The sequence below is a fragment of the Dunckerocampus dactyliophorus genome, chromosome 20 (assembly GCF_027744805.1).
Source record: "Dunckerocampus dactyliophorus isolate RoL2022-P2 chromosome 20, RoL_Ddac_1.1, whole genome shotgun sequence".
Taxonomy (NCBI): Eukaryota; Metazoa; Chordata; class Actinopteri; order Syngnathiformes; family Syngnathidae; genus Dunckerocampus; species Dunckerocampus dactyliophorus.
Window position 1 is genome coordinate 13184028 of NC_072838.1, and position 17296 is coordinate 13201323.

The 17296-nt window shown below is 41.9% G+C and overlaps 1 protein-coding gene across 1 annotated transcript; it reads right to left on the reverse strand.

The window, feature by feature from the left end:
* Positions 1-116: 116 nt before the first annotated feature.
* On the reverse strand, positions 117-16217 carry col9a2 (procollagen, type IX, alpha 2). The gene is made up of 32 exons (XM_054764645.1): positions 16055-16217; positions 14963-15037; positions 14457-14492; positions 14288-14350; positions 13549-13602; positions 12959-12994; positions 12241-12264; positions 12106-12159; positions 11958-12011; positions 10944-10994; positions 10818-10874; positions 9708-9761; positions 8571-8624; positions 8443-8496; positions 7943-7996; positions 7519-7572; positions 7383-7436; positions 7252-7305; positions 7124-7177; positions 5111-5155; positions 4990-5043; positions 4853-4906; positions 4731-4784; positions 4584-4655; positions 4278-4313; positions 4135-4179; positions 3999-4031; positions 3762-3908; positions 3603-3657; positions 2464-2652; positions 2290-2367; positions 117-1223 (listed from the first exon to the last, which is right to left on the reverse strand). The coding sequence occupies exons 1-32, from the start codon at positions 16124-16126 to the stop codon at positions 1018-1020; spliced, it is 2076 nt and encodes a 691-aa protein (XP_054620620.1). The 5' UTR covers positions 16127-16217; the 3' UTR covers positions 117-1017.
* Between the last annotated feature and the right edge of the window lie 1079 nt (positions 16218-17296).

Sequence of the window (17296 nt, forward strand, 5' to 3'; positions counted from 1 at the left end):
ATACCCAAATAGTTGTCAGTTAATTGGATAATTGATTAATCATCAATTAATCGTTTCAGCTCTGATTTCAGTGATTTGAAGACAATTTCTACATAAAGAAGAACATTGGATTTTATAAAAGGTTCCTTTTTATTGGTTTGGGTTGACTTGAACAGCCAGAAAAGAAAAAAAAGGCTTTTACATTTGATTATATTTTAAGGACAATAAATAACGTCTGTTGATGAATAAAAATCAGTCATTAAACTGCTGACACCTTGTGGAAGGTTGACAAGTGGCACATGAGGAAGCACACTAACAGAAATAAGAAATGATCTCTGGAGGAACTTTTATTAATCTCTGGAATCATTCACCCAGGATTCTTTGTTGGTGTATATCGTAACCCATTGCTTTTTCACTACATAATAATCAACACACATTTACAAAGATTTACAGCACTGCATTGTGGGAGATGGGAGTGCTCATTGGGATATGCCGTTGCCGAGCAACAAGAGGAAGAGATAAAGTAGTCGTTACTTTCTAAAATGAGACTTGGGCAGAAAGCGGGTAATGGAGAAGGGGGCATGAATGAGGGTCTTTGCTCAAGCTTAGAATTGGCAATACGACGCGTTAATTATTTATTGGTCCTTTGCACAGTTTTTAACGGCATTTGGATGTTGCATTGCGGGTTTTAACTGACTCATTTTTTAACAAAACATGGCAAATTAAACTGCAGCGCAAATGTATGGCACCTTTTACTTTGCCGTCAGGTCCTCTTAGCACATATTGTGGCACATCATCCAAGACAATGGAGGATTCAGAAGCACTTGGGTGGCTGTGACCTGCTGTTGTCATGGTGATGTAAGAAGAGAGAACACCCCGTCAGTCAAAACTTCAGGTGGGGAAGAGGGGGGGTGTTGTACATCCAGTCAATATACTCTCTCCCCCCCTTGCCCCTTGCTCATGATGTTCAAGCGAGAAGAGTGGTCTCTTTCCTTCTCTTCCTCCCCATTGTCATGAACTGTGGTGGAGACAGAACTCCTAAAAGTTCGGTCCTTTGATGGTCCCCGCTTCCTGTAGTCTTGGAGAGGTGTACGCCGACGCGGCCAGGCACATGGCAGCCTCGCAGAAGCCCGGGAGGCCTTGTGGACCTGCTTTACCGGGACGACCGGGCTCACCAGCCGCTCCCTGGGGGCCTCTCTCGCCCGGTCTGCCATCTCGAGCCACGCCGTCAACACCTGGAGGACCTGTGGAGGTAAGAGGATTGTTAGTACGCAGGCATGATGGCTGTTCTGAATTTAGACTACAAATTTAGGCACACGGAATGAGTGTGTTTTGGGAATCTTATTACATTCACATACAAGAGCATCTGTTCAATGACTGGACATAATGAAGCGTTTAAGATTCCTTCAAGCAACACCAACCCCTCAAAACAACAACTTTCCTCTTCCTTACTTGCCCATGGCGCATTTGAAAATATAATGACATTTTTAAAAAACAGCAAAAGTGGAATAATCAACAGTAATTTTACAAGTAGAAAGTCAATTATTAAGAGAAAAAAAATCTGAAAATAACGTAATATTATGAAGAAAAATAAGAGCATTTTAGGAACCATCCATCTTCTATGCTGCTTATCCTCACTACGGTCGTGGGTATGCTGGAGCCTATCCCAGCTGACTTTGGGCAAGAGTCTACATTTTAGTAACAAAGTTAAAATATTAAAGAAAAAAAACATGATTTTAATTATTATTATTATCCTAATTATTTGATTATTGATTTTTTTTGCGGAAAAAACTTCTAATGTTAGGGGAATAAAGCCAAAATATATGAATATATATGAATAAAGTCATAATTACAGGAAGAAAAGTTACAAGAAAATAAATGTTATTTTTTTGAAGACGGATGGAAGAAGCAAACTAAATAAAGTTGTCTTTTGGAAAATTAGGTTGGGGAAAAGTTATAACATGGAAATACAGTCATATATATATATATATATATATATAATTTTGTAATATAAGAAAATTTACAAAAAATATTTAAGAAGAAAGTTGAAATGTTTTGAAATTTTAAAAAACAGCAAAAATGGGGGAAAAAAAGAGCAAAGACCAAAGTTTGTACTAACAATAGGGTTTTTCATCTACATCACAAAGCTGATATATATTTTTTTCTTGTAATATATATACTATATAGATAAGTCTTAGCATATCTACATGTGTTGCTTAGAAAAATATCAATGTGGCCCCTGCAACTTTTCATTTTTCAGTATGTGGCCCTGTCTGGAAAATGTTTTGACACCCCTGCTTTCACTCTTGCCTTGAATTCCCGGGAGGCCTGGTGGTCCTTGGTGGGGTTTACCCAGATCTCCTCTCTCACCCTTTGCACCTCTCTTTCCTAAGAACAAGAAGAAGAAGAAGAAGAAGAAGAAAGAAAATGGAATTGGACGTTTCATGAAAAGCGACACCTGCCGTATCGTAAATGTTTTCCTACCTTTAAGCCCTGTATTTCCAATCTGTCCGTGAGCCCCGATCATGCCAGGAATGCCCCGAGAACCAGGCAAACCATGTGGTCCCTGTGGACCCGGTGCCCCTGGAGGTCCAGGAGGGCCTGGGGGTCCCATTACACCAGCTCCACCAAGCACAGCCCTCTTGGCGCTCACCGCCACTGCTGCCAGCCTCTCTGTAATAGAAGTGACACTGTCATTGACAAGTACACCTCCAAGGTCAATCAATATGGAGTTCAACCAAACATTTTCTGGGAAAAAATGCCTTAAAAGTCATAAGCAAGGAGTTGAAACGATAATTTTTTTGGCACCACATAAGGGTACCAGTAACAGCAAAGAGAAGAAATGTTAAAATACCATAGAAACAACTAAAACATTAGTATGCACAGGCCCACCCCTGGCCGAATTGGGCCCCATTAAACAATGTTATATTGGGGCGCCCCCCTGAGTAGCTGTGGTCACCACAACTCTTGGACCTAACTGACCCAATAACATCTATTTTAACACCATTTAACTTGAACCTGAATTTAGAATAAAATCAGAAAAGGAAGCAGCTGTACTATTACACTCCCAGGGACTGACAGGTCATATTCTCCTGCGTGTTGTCAATTATTGTGGCAACAAGCATGGTTTCAGATTACTCATCTCCCCTTGTGCAAAACGGGGGGGCCCCATGGATCTTGGGGCACAGTGTGGTCACTGTCTTTATGCTATTTTGTGGTAATTTGTCATAAAATAAAGGGATAATGTCGAAACTGAACAGTTACTTAAAAAATACTACGATTTGAAGCAAATATTCTTTGAGCCTTTGGTGAACTACTCAAAATCATGTGGCGAGCTACCTGTTGGAGACCCCTGCACTACAGTATTACTGCGATTCCAGCAATACCTATAAAACGCCACTTGGTGACTGGTCACTCAGGCAATACCTTCCTCTTTCCTCTTGAATGTATTTTATTATATAGTGGTAAAAGTTTATTAATACTTTTAGGACAGTCAGAAATGTCACTTAAAACATCACCTGAAGAGGTAATTAAGGTTTTATGATGGTAACGTTTATCTTCATGAGTTACTGGTTTTGTCATTTTGATTTGTAATTTTGACTTTGAACGATTTGTACGCTCACCTTGCAACATCTTCAGCACCACTTCAATAATATGCTGGTCAGATGCATCACGTCCCTGAAGAGAAGAACAATATCCATCACATGTGTCATCACTTACCAAAACAGTTGAGAGTATTTCTCAGCGTGCATCACACGCGTTCAGACAGGAAGTGGACTCACTGATGGACCCTGAATACCCGCCATGCCAGGCACTCCTCTCATGCCATTCAATCCCCTAGGACCAGGCAGTCCAGGGGGTCCTTGATCACCTGGCTTACCAGAGTCTCCAGTTGGACCGTTGTGTCCAGTGTCTCCCCTCACACCTTGCTACAAAGGGCATAAAGATCAAAGACACAAAATACTGTAAGTACGTTCTATATTTTATCCTAAAAAGTGATTAAATGTGTCAAACTCTACCTGTCCTTTAGGCCCAGGTTCTCCAGACAAACCCTATCACAGCCAAGGAAACGGTTTCATTCATCTAAGAGTCTGGTATTGAAGGTACCAAGGTCTAGTGATTTCTTAAATTTGACTGTAATTAGTGTTTTCTTACCTTTTCACCTTTCTCACCAGCCAATCCCTCAACACCAGGGTCACCCTTCAAGCAGAAGAGAGCAGAATATTTGCTGGCGTGTAAGAAGTATTGCGAATGTACTGTATATGATTCAGCCTTGAATGTACAAAAGCACTACTCACAATGTCTCCTTTGGGCCCAGCTTTTCCTTGGAAACCCTTTGAATGAGAGATGTTTTTCCGTACATGTAAATGAGGTCACAACTACAATATAATATCTTGAGAAGAAAATGTGAGTATTGATTCAGAAAAGCATCATCAGAGATGACAAGGCCAGAAAGATGGGCCACACTAATGTTTAAAACAAGGGCAATGAGGATGGTGAGGTGATTTAATACTGCTTGGATTTAGGACTTTTTTGAAACTCTTGGGTAAACACTGCCCCCCGATGGAGAGGCCCGTGTAGCTTTATGATGTTTTACAACACACCTTGTCTCCTTTGGTTCCACTTAGACCTTGAGCACCTGGAACACCCATTGGCCCCCTCTCGCCTTTGTTTCCCTGTCGACATACATGACAACAGTTAATTAGTGTATGGTTATGACACTTTAAACAGATAATGCATTGCAAACTTACAGGCTTCCCAACTATTCCTTGTGGGCCTACTGGACCACGCTGACCTCTGTCTCCCTGTTGTTGCAGATCGTATCTTTACAGGAGTCAGTGTTATTGTTGCTTTAATTAGTTAGGGTATTTACCTTGGGACCAGGAACTCCTTCCATACCAGCCTCACCAGGAACACCAGGCTCACCCTATAGTACAAAGTCATAAAAAGTATGCAACAGTGAAATGAATGAAAGTATACCATTTTTTTTGCCTCTGTAATTGTATTTACCAAAGGTCCAGGGGCACCGCTCATGCCAACATGACCCCTCTGTCCAGGCTCGCCCTAACAAGAGAAAAGGCTGTTAAGGTGACCTATGAAAATGTAAAATGTTTGATTTAATAGTGCTTACTTTAGCTCCAGGTCCACCTTTGGCCCCAGGACTACCAGGCAATCCCTGTTGACAGAAATAAAGCAAAATCATAGCATGTAGTAGGAAATCTTCCATGCTGTGTGCAGGGGTCCTCAGTTAAAAAGTGTTTGAAAATGAAAAACTTAACAAAACACAATAAAGACCAAATGTAAGCTAGTATACAGGGTTACATTTTGTTGGCAATGGGATCAGTTCTAGACGGAAAATGATAACAAAAAAGACAATTTAACAAAACATATTTGGTAAATAACTACATCAAATATTATGTACATTCATATACATTTTGGAAATAAGGGCTATTATTTCCATATTATATATACATTTTTAAATTATTTAAAAAATAATATAAAATCCCACTGCTTTAGCACGTTTATGTTGTTTTGTTTCATTGTGTTTTGGTGAATGCCACCCTTCCCACGGTCCTTGGACGCACCTGGACGTTTGCTAATTAAATACACGGATAACCTAATACTGTATTTTTCCCATTTTTTCCTTCATCACATATTTGTTACCGAATGCTGATACTGTGTGGGAATGCATGACGGTAAGGTTTGATGATGTTATTGAGTGCTAATGTGCTTATTTGTTCGGAGCACAACCTCATGTTAATTAATGCTAGCAGACTACCCGTCACCCACACAACAAACAAGAATGTTAAGTTCTCTCGGAAAACTGATGGTGAGTCTGTTTTCTTTTTGGGCTTTTAAGTTGAAGTTTTGCCCGTCATAGTTTTATAGGCAATTCGAACAAGTAACAAATATGTATAAAGCTGTCCACCAGAGGACTGTAGGGACACGAGCCGGGGTTCGAAAAAGATTGGGGACCACCGATCTGGATATTTTCAGGAAATGGCCCAAATCCTCCCAAAATCTGTTTTTTTATATTATTTCTATTTCTATTTCCATACGTCCTGTCCTGATGAACATTGGTACCCGAATGTCTGTCAGTCTGACGCAGTGGTGGTAGTGCTTATATTTTATAACTCACCATGGGACGCTACTAAGCCAGTTTTGAGGGGTTCGTACCCAGTACCCTTAAAATATGTACCCTTGAATGCCATTATCCCTTGTTTATTGTGGTTAATTGGTTTGCGTGAGAAGGGGATTTCCGCTAAGTGGGATTCCTTTTTTATAAATTGAATATTTTTGTAGCTAGAGCATAGGGAACCTGTTTACAACCTTCTAAATGCGGCTTTTAACATCATCAAAGCCCTCTAGACATGAAATAACACCCCTATAGTCACTTTCATTCTTCCGCCGACACGCGCTGTAACGAGATCTCAAGCGAAAATTCCGTTTTTAATTAATTTATGGGAGTGAGTTTGAAACCGCTCAACAGTGTAACAAGGAACACCGTAAACCGAGGAGCACCTGTAACGGAAATCCTGTAAAGAGATCTTAGATCTTACCGCACCGGCTGAGTGCCTTGTTAATTTCACCTATTTGATAATCCTTATGTCACCGTGTGACATAATACAGTATATTTGCGGTGAAAGGTGTCATTGTCACTACCATAAACTACCATAAATCAGGTTCCTTTGCAGTGCTTCTGCTGTACATCCCCACGTAGCTTTTTATTATGATATGCATCACAACATTGCATTTGCAGCAGTGTCACCGCAATGACCACACAGCAAAGCGTGCATCCCATGCTCCATTACCTCCGAGTCAGAATGCCATGCTCGCAAATAGCGTGTATAGCTACTGGTTTTCATTGTGATAAATCACTCTGTCGTGGGCGGGAGAAAGCTGTCTCAAGGTAGTTTAAATTCTAAAACAACTTAGGTCACAGGGTCAGCGTTACCCTGGAGGAGAGCCCTGAAAACAAAACAAAAAATACACCAGCTGCCTTCTGCTGGTGTCCCCTGCTTGTGCTGTTGATTCAGGGAGGAAACGTTGCCACCATTGCCTACGTGGCCCGAGTGACAATGAACATTTGCAGACATTTTTTGTCCATGTGCCTTTCATGACTGTTCGGTCATGAATCACTCACCGCTGTTCCGTGAGGACCGGGGGGACCTGGCATCCCAGCCTGGCCGGGCCCACCCTGCAAAAGGAGAAACCAAAAAAAACACCATTTTCTGAAGCGCCCTCTCATGATAACAGCTGGCGAGCCCTTACTTTGATTCCAGGAATACCAGGTGTGCCATCCTTTCCATCAATTCCAGGCAGGCCCTGAAAAAGCAGACGAATGAGCCAGTGTTCTTCTCTTGGCACCCGCCCTAGACATTGTTCAAACTGGCACGACTCACATTTTCTCCCTTTTTGCCAACTGCACCCTGCGGGCCTTGTATACCGCGGCTGCCCTGTGGAAGAACACCAAATGAATGTTAATGCAGTCGTGTCACACATTTTTAAAACCAAATATTCACTGGGATGGTCACCTACTTTATCTCCTTTGTCCCCTGCCTCTCCAGGTGGACCCTGAGGTCCCTCCTCACCCTGGAAATGAAATAGATCACCTCGAGTGTGTGCATAAAGTACCTTTTTCTATAGCCCCTTTCACACACAAGTGTTGCAGCAGAGCCAGAACAGACGATCCGGCATTTATTAGTGCCTTGTATATTGAATACAACAACTGGCAATTAAATGCTTGTCAGACAGCAACAGTTGCTTTCAGCGGCACAGGGCGGGAGGAGTGAGTGCCAGGTGTTGAAGTTCACACCCCGTTCAATGAATGAGAATGTGGGATATCCTTGTGCACAGGTAGAGTCCCGCCTCTGTTACGGCTCTGGTTCTACCTCTGAAAGTGTAACGTCATTCCAACAGAAAGATGCGGGCTTTTTTTGTGTGTGCTTGTGTGGATTCTCACTGGAGGTCCGGGAATCCCTACAGGTCCGTTGATACCCTTGTAACCACGTGGTCCCTGAGGGAATAAAGAAAAACACCAAAAAGTGCTATTAATCGCTTGAGATAATGGTAGCCTACTCTTCATTGTGATGAAAGGGCAATTAGTGCTGAACTCAATCTACTAATGGGAGCTACAAAGAAAGCAGAGGAGCCATTTTGGCTTTGGCGCTAACTTGGCTAACGCGGCTAACGTTAACTGTAAGACAGATTGCTACGGAGGATCATTAACTACAGATGGAGGCACTGCGGACCCGGATAACCCCGACTCATTAGAGGAGGCGAGAGATGTGCCATGGCATCATTTCCATATGTCCCCATTGCTGGTAATGGATGTTGTTTGTATAGCGGGGCAGGTCCGACTGTGCCTACTTTGGAACTCATCTAAAAATGAGAACAACCTTTGCCTTGAAAGAGAAAGTGGACAATAAAGTTATGTGAAGAAGAAAAGGTTGTGTGACTCACCGCCTCTCCTTTGGGGCCCATCATTCCTGGATAACCCCTCACGCCCATTGGACCCTTAAAAATATAGTTGCAATATTGACCCTTGAGACCCTTAAGACAACCGCAAAACAATCACTTTATAGACATACAGGAGGTCCGGGGATGCCTTGTTCTCCAGAGAGTCCCACTTCTCCCTTGATTCCCTGGCGGAAGAGAGAAAAGATTTGTTTTTTGAGAAGTTGTTTGTAAAACATGTTCACAATAAGCCTGTTTTTATGCTTGTTTTTAGCATTTAGGAGAAACCAGCTGCTTCTGACCATTAAAGTGATCATAAGATAGCTAGCTACCACGAGCACACAAAAAAACTCAAGTAAATATCTAAAAAACGATTTTACGCCAATTTAAGATAAATAGGCTTGATATTCTCAGTTTACCACACCACTAATTTTAAATGGAGGCTGTATGCTAGCTAAGGTAAGCTAGCTCAAGCTAGCTCAATTGTCATTTACAGACATAAATATCTTTATGTATGTCTTTTATCTTGTTATCTGGGTTGTATTAGTAATATTACAATATACAAACATTTTTTGTTTTTTTTTCCCCAGATTTCACCACAGATGGGACACCACTAATTCTAAACGGAGGCAAGTAACTTGTTTGTGCTAAGCTAAGGTATGACAGTTTAGGATACTCATTACAGACAGCTTTAATTCTAATTATCTTTAGTGAGTAGTCATTTTGTTAGTGTAATTTTAGTTGGGCATTGCAGAAATATGAGCTAATTTTTGGCATAGATATGGAGCGCAAATTGGTACATCAACAACTCCTAAGCATTCTGAAGGAGCAGAAACATCACAGTATGTCCTCGAGTCAATGTTCTAAGATAACGCTCTATAAGACAAGGGGAGGTAGCTTCTTTCGTGTTTTCAGTGTTGAAGTGCCACTACCAGACTCCTTGTGTGGCTAATTCCTGCGCTCTGACTTGATTCTCCCCAGGATTCAGCAATGTGCTCATTAGCTGTGCTTAATACAGCGAGGTGAAGGGAGCGCATGAACCCTGGCTGGCTCATCCCTCTCCTCCGTGTACCTGGCTCCTCGCTGCCCTTTTATCCTGCTCACCCTTATGCCGACTGCACTGCCAGGCCTGACTGCTGCAGCCAGATTAGCGGCCGCCATGCGCCTCAGGAGGCTTCATTAGAACTAATCCGTGCCTCTGTCGGCTCTAAATGGTGGGTGAAAATATGAGACTGTGCAATATTATGTACATGGGAGATTGGGTAGCTTACCAGTTTTCCAATACTGCCGGAATCTCCAAGAGCACCGGGGCGTCCTTTGTGGCCCTAAGGAGCAATTACATAAAATTCAGTCAGTAGGATGTCATAATACAGAGTATTACATCTTAATGGGCGGCAGTGGCTCAGGAGGAAGGCCGTCCAGAAATCAGTTCGCTTCCTCCATCCCAGACATTGCTGTTGTGCCCTTGGGCAAGACATTTTACCCACAGCCTCCGGTGCAGCCCACACTGGTAAATGAATATGAATGGATTCTTGGTGGTGGCTGACAAGGCGCGAATTGACAGCCACGTTTTTGTCAGTCTGTCGGAGGGCAGCTCTGGCTGCAAATGTAGATTACCACCAGCAGTGAGTGACTGGAAGTATTTGAGTATTTGGGCGTCTTGAAAGGCGCTACAAATGTTTATAGGAGATAATTGGTTGGTTGGAATTTCTGCAATAAATTGAATATTTTTGTAGTTAGAGCATAGAAAACATGTTTATGACTTTCTAAATTTGGTTTTTAATATTAGTAGACCCCCGTAGACGTGAAATAACAACCTTTGCACTCTTATTTATTGTTTAAACCACATTGTGTAACTCGTATGCTGCAGGGACTCGAGACAGCCACGAGCTAACAAGCTAGCGAGCTCGGGAGACAACCAGTTAGCCTCAAATGTATTTCTTCTACACATAAACGTAATTTCTGAAAACACGCAGTATAGCGAGGGAGCGATAATCGAACCGCAATATTGAGAGGGCGACTGTATAGAGATCCAATCCATTATTACTATTAAAATGTCCATTGCTTGGAACCATGGTTGTGACTTGACATTGGTTGGATTGTTTATTGGTTTGCTCGGAGGGCTACGTTAAAAACGACATAGCAGATTTACTACATTTTGGTGATAATCTGATTAAAGCTGTTGTTACAGTCCACTTGCATTGGAATAAAGTGGTGCAGTGACCAACCAGGATGGACCAGTGTCATCTTTCAAGTCAGATGGACATGTTTATGATGTTTCCACCTTGCTGCTTGACTGAGTGCTATTATAGATATACAGTATATAGTCCAATGTGCTGTTTCCTCCTGAAGGACCTGACACAGAAAAGCAGGACACTCACTTTGACACCTTGAATTCCCTGTGGGCCCTTGGGTCCTGCTGGACAGTTAAGAGGACACTGTTGTAGAGAGAAGGACATGATGAGTAAAGACATCCATTTACAATGCATTAGATGCTTTTGGATTACCTGGAAATCTGCACTTCCCTCCTCTCCGCCAATGAACTTTCCTGGAGGACCCTAGGTAGACAAGAAGAGGACAGAAGAGTGGATGGTGGGAGTCACCTGGTCAGTTTACTTCTGCCTCCATATTTCCGTTTCTGTGTTTATAGATTGTGTGAGGAGGTAACATATCTCTACAGGGGTTGATGTATCCCTGCTACAGTCAGCAGGGACAGCCCACTGATCTAATAGTGGTGTTTATTTACCCTAGGACGGCACTAAAGCTAAACAAATACACTCCCCTGGGTGGGGAACATCACTCTCGTTGAAAACACCCCCCTGGATGCACGCAACAAAGTACATCCACCACTGGAAAATATACGTGAAAGCCTCCTACACTCAAAACTGCTCGTATTTCTGTGCAGTCTCTGCAGGGGTGTGTGCAAGAGTCACGGAGCTCTGTATGCAAGGTGCATTTTAACACCCCAGTGATTCTGCTGAATACATTTTTGACTAAGGTAGTTGTTAGCGTGGGTTACAAGGGGAATAATGATTGACCTGTCACAAGGTACCCCTTGTGTCACTGGGGTTGTACCCTTGGTGGTAGAATGGGTACAGTAACTTGTCATCAGGTTGGTTGATACCTTCACAAATGAGTAAAATGACTTGCCACTGGAGTGGTACGCTCAAAGGTACGAGGGGTACAGTGACTGGTCACTGGGGCGGTACCCTCACAGGTAAAGTAGGTGAAATGGCTTGTACCCTACTCTCAAAGGGACAAAGCGTATAATTACTGTTCACCGGGCTGGTAACCTACCCTCAAACGTACAATGGGTACACTGACTGTGGTGGTACCTTCCCCCAAAGGTACTGTATAAAGGGGTAAAATGACACATCAGTTGGTTGGTACCATAGCCTCAAAGGTATAGAAGTTATAATAACCTACTTACTTACATTTGACATTTTTACCTTTGAAACCACACTTTTGGGGCATACCTTTTTTTGGTTCTGTTACCCACACAACAATGGGTTAATACTTACCGGCTTGCCTGGTGGCCCAGGGAGCCCCGGAGGTCCCGGTGGTCCCATTAAACCCTATACAAAGCAGGGGAATCCCAATGATAAGTATGGAGTCTGGTCATGTTTGTGGTCATTCATTCACAATATGATACTGTAAGCATTTACCTACCTTTGGTCCGATTGGTCCAATATTACCAGGAAGACCAATTGGTCCTGGAGCTCCCTAGACAGAAGCAAGTGAGGCGTTATTCTCTACAGTTCCAAGTAGCCAGAAAGCATAATTGTCACCACAATGGCTACTTACAGCAAGCCCTGGTAGGCCAGTTCCCTGTGTGCAACAGAGGGACAACGGGTTATACAACTTAATGACATGTGGCATCAACTGTCTGTAGTCTCTATTTCCTGCAAATCTATAATAACTTTCACAAAAAACACTTTAGGGTAAATTGTTCACCACATAGATGAAATCAATTCACATTTGCTGTGTATTTGGCTTGCAATTAACTAGGAACAATGCAATTGAGTATGTAAGTCTTCCTGCAGGAAGCACATGGCACAAAATCTTGTGTCTCTGCCTTGCCCAACTCACAAACCCTCCTCTTCCCCACCGTGACATTGGATGAACTGACATGGGCCTGTATAGTGGCTGCAAGATGGAGACGGAGCACCCCCCAGTGGTTATGGACTGTACTTACAACTTAACAAGATTAACCACGGGATGCTGGTGGTTTGCATTTAGTGATACTTTGATGATAACAATTGACATGGATCATTAGGGACAACAATTGGGGACTGTCAGATGTTGAAAGCATATGCCACATCTGGATGAACTCATTGCCAAAGAGAGGACAGCTGGTCAGGCATTCAAGCATGAAGCAAAGGGGACCTGATAGGTTTCTGGTAGGTTAGAATAGGGAATGACAACATAGCTATTTGCATTGGAATCCTTGCACATTTGTAACTTAAGATGACCTTATTCGTTGTTAATCATTATTAATTGTAAAATACAAATGCATACTTACAGGGCGGCCAGGCTCACCGCTTAAACCAGCCTGACCCTGCAGATGAGATAAACAATAAATGGTAACAGACAATAAGGTAAATTAAAGGACTTGCTGCTGAACAATTGGGAGATACAATGATTGGGGAAAATACATCATTTAATGCTGTAGTTACCATTTTTAATTTCTGCCCTATTTAGTTTCAAGCACAAGTGAAAAGTAATTAATTACTCAAGGAGAATGCGGTGCACACTATTTCACTTCCATGCCTCTTTATGCTTCCACTCCATTACGGCTTTTTACGTTTTTTTACAATGTACTCCAACTGATTAATGTGTCATCTATGCAGGTTACTTTGCAGATTGATGTTATATATGAATATGATTGCGTTATAAATTTTAATAACACAGCAGCAACAGTTTGAAACACCCTTAACGAGCATCATTAAATGCCGGGCGAATAAATCAGTTCTCTAAGTTAGAATCAAAGACTCCCACAAGGAGTCCACTGTGCTGCATCCTTTTTTCTTTGACTTTTGAGTTCTGACAGAGACAAAGGAGTAAATTTTTCAATATGTTTTTCCTTTTACAGCGCAGGAGAGCAGCACTTGCCTTCGGGCCAGGGCTTCCCATTGGACCTCGGTCACCTTTTGCACCAATCAAACCCTGAAGACGGACAGAAAAGGATGAAGAAACATACTTGGGGGGGGGGTCATGGTAGGTATGATGCAATGCTTGAATTCACATTGAAATAATCACGGCCCCTGCAGGTAATTAGGAAACAAACTAGCGATTGAGATTCCAAAGAGGATTACTGGCTCAAGCTCTGGAGACGGCCTATGTTTGCAGTTTATGTGTGTGACCATGGTGCACTTTCAACTTGCATCAATACAACTACCTTCAGAAAGGTTTTACCAAAAAATAGTGAATCAATTTAGATTTATGCTCTTTGTTAAACACACTGTGGGTCACAATGACCTTGTAAATACAAATAAGCTTCACTTAAAGCGAGTCATTTTGTTAAGCCACTTTATTTTCAGCCTTAAAACCTTATGAAAGACATTCCACCAACCTTGAAGTCCTTTTCATTTTTACTGGTTAAATTCAACATTCATGCCTCAGAAAAACAAAAGTTTTACTCGCATTTGACTGCGCTCTCTTTTTATGTGCACATAACAGCATTTTGCCACCACCAACATGCCTTATGTTGCAGGAGTCAGCCACAAATGCAACCATCCATGAAAAACATAGCTCTGCAGCACTACTAGTGGTCATAAACGCAGCCATTCGCCTCGTAACTTAAATGTCATATGACTCCAAAAAAAGTCCCAAAAATAGACTGTTTACTTACATCAATGCCGTTGTCTCCGGGTGCTCCATCACGACCTGGCTGTCCTGGCTCTCCCTTTTGCCCCTACAGTAAAACAGATAGTTTTAGACAGTTAGTAACAAAATTAACCTCAAAATAAATCATATTTTTTTAATGAATTAATTGTAATAAAAGATTGAATAATGCTTACTGGTGGACCAGCGGGGCCAAGAGGTCCTTTGTCTCCCTGCATACAGAAGATGGTTTATCATAATGAAACATAAATGCATTGAATACATGCAAAACAGTAAATGGATAGTAATTTATATGTTAAGAATTTAATCCGCACAATTTGTCAAGCAAATTGAAAACAGGTTGTGTTTGTTCTGTTATGTGTATGCTTAAAAGGAAACATATGAGCTCAAACAATTGTTGCTTTATAAGCAACTTGAATTTTGAATGCATGAGCTTTTAGCAAACCTGTCTGCAGCGAACCCTAAAATATCTCAAATGTATCACATTACTGTGACACAAACCCAGACAGTCTGCCTTCTGAAAGACATCTCTCTGCTGTGCAACAGAGCTCTTTTGTAGCACTGTGTTTGCATTTACACTGGCCTCTGCTGGTAAAACTTCAGTACTGCACCAAACTGCTTGGTTGGTATTTCTACCAGCACAATGATGCTCTTTGTGACAAACCTGGTGGGGGATACTCACATCAATGCCGTCTGACCCGGGAGTACCAGAAGGGCCTGGTGGGCCCGCCTGGCCCTGAGGTCCAGGTGGACCTCTCTGAAACCAAATACAGCAAATTAGCCATTATCATTATTTCATCAAGTCCAATTAGTGCATTGTATAAAATACAGTAACACGATCAAAACACATAATATTCACCACAAATAATCGATTTAACCAAACATATGCTTCTAAATAAAAGTCACTGGCTTGAAAATACACCAAAAACACATTTTTAGTGATGCTTGGTCAAAAACTGTGCATCTTATATGAAATCACAAGTGTAGCTTTAACTATAAACTTTGACTAATATTACCATAATGTAGGTCATATTATAAATAATACATTCTGGTAGTTCTTGGAAACAAATCTAACATATGAATGTCAGAATTATTATATGCTATATTAACATGCAGACACAAAGGACAAAGGAGGAATGTTGGAAGGAGGGGTCATGAGACTGGCACTTCCGCCCGCACCTGAACCCCCCACCCCCCCCAACTGGAATTTCATCTCCATGTATCAGCCAGTCCACGTGAAACTGCTTTTTAAATCCAGTTTTCCGATTCTTCAGGTGTTGAAAAACAAAGTCCTTCCGTGTAAAAGCATCCAGGAGATAACATGAGTCTGTCAGTTTGAATAAGGGCTTTCACACTCTGTGGTCAAAGTTTGTTTTGTGTGGGTGTGTGTGCGTGTATGAGTGTGCCAATGCTCATAGAGTTCTATCCGCCATGGCTGCTGTAGCTGTTGACCAAAAAAGTGAAACTTTCTTTTGACAAATGTCATGAGAAAAAAAATCAGTCAGAAATCTTCCAATTAATCCTTCATTTCAACTTCCGAGGAGAAAGGGGTCCAAATGCGATAAAGATAATAATCCAAAGAAGAGCAGCCCATTTTATTTTGTCCTCACTGCAGAAAATCCATTTAATGCTCATCTTTCTTTGACAGTCGCCTCAGGTGTTCCAAGTGTATCACAAATCAATTTTCGACCTTACATAAAATCCCTCTAAATGACACCCTCTGCCTTTTTTTCAAGCTTCCCCTAACAAAAGCAGGTGTCCTCAGTCCACTTACCACTTGGGCCAGAACCAGGCAGAGTGTTTGCAGTACGACCCAGGACTTCAGCAAGACCGAGAGAGAATCCATGGTCTCTCTCCCTCCTGTCTGTCTCTCCTTGGTTCACCAAATCTTCTCTTCTTGCTCGCTTATTCCTCTCCTGGCCGGCACAGCGAGGAACTGGTGGAGCAAATGCTGCCTGAGAGAAGGTGGGGGGGTGGGGGTCGTGGGTACGTGCACACTGGAGAAAAAAAAAAGTCAACTCAGTAGGACAGGGTACAGAGGGATGCATGGGGCAGGAGAGGGGAAATGGATTGAGGTGTGTACAGTCGGATTATATAATAATGGTGCAATATGTTATAATTTTCAGATGATGTAATAATGCCGCATTTTGTAATAACTTATTACTTATATTGCAAAACTTATTACAAAATGTGGATGATGCACTTTTTTGGGGAACAAAATGTAGCAATTTGTTGCAGTTTGTAAAAAAACATTTACAGTAAATTGATGCTTTAATTAGAAAAAAACAACATTATGCATGTTATCTTATTTAGAAATCATTTCTAGACACTAGTATGTTTAATTGTTCAAATCTTAGCCAAATGTAACACTATTACAGACATAAAAAGTAACAGTGCACTGAAATGTTGGAAGACATTCATACAGCTAATATTTTTGGATGTATGAAAAGTGTCGTTTCAGCAACTTGAAAAAATGTGATTCCGCGACCGACCCGTCAGAAAAGTGGCATATACGCATTTTACCTTTTTTGTGTCCTCCCGGCACCCCCAATGAATGTTTGGGGCGTTTGGCCCACCTCCCGGGACGGAAAAGTGTCCTTTCAGCAACTTGAAAAAATGCAGAAAAAAATGAAAAAACGGGGGAAAATTGACCCGTTCGAAAAGTGGCATTTTGTGCCCTATTTGGGTCCTGCCGGGACCCCCAATGGATTTTTGGGGGGTTTGGCCCACCTCCCGGACCGGAAAAGTGTTGTTTCAGCAAATTAAAAAAATGCAATTTCACGACAGCCGCGGCACTGAAAAAACGGGCGAAAATCAATTTGTCGGAAAAGTGGCGTTTTTTTTCCTTCTTTGGGTCCTGCCGGGACCCCCGATGAATGTTTGGGGGGTTTGGCACAGGGTGCTCTTGAAGCACCCAAAAAAGGCAGAAAATGCCACTTTTTTGTGGTAAAGTGGTAATTAAGCATTCTTTTTTTTTCCAAATTGCTTCAACTGTACTTTTCTGCTCCAGTACATA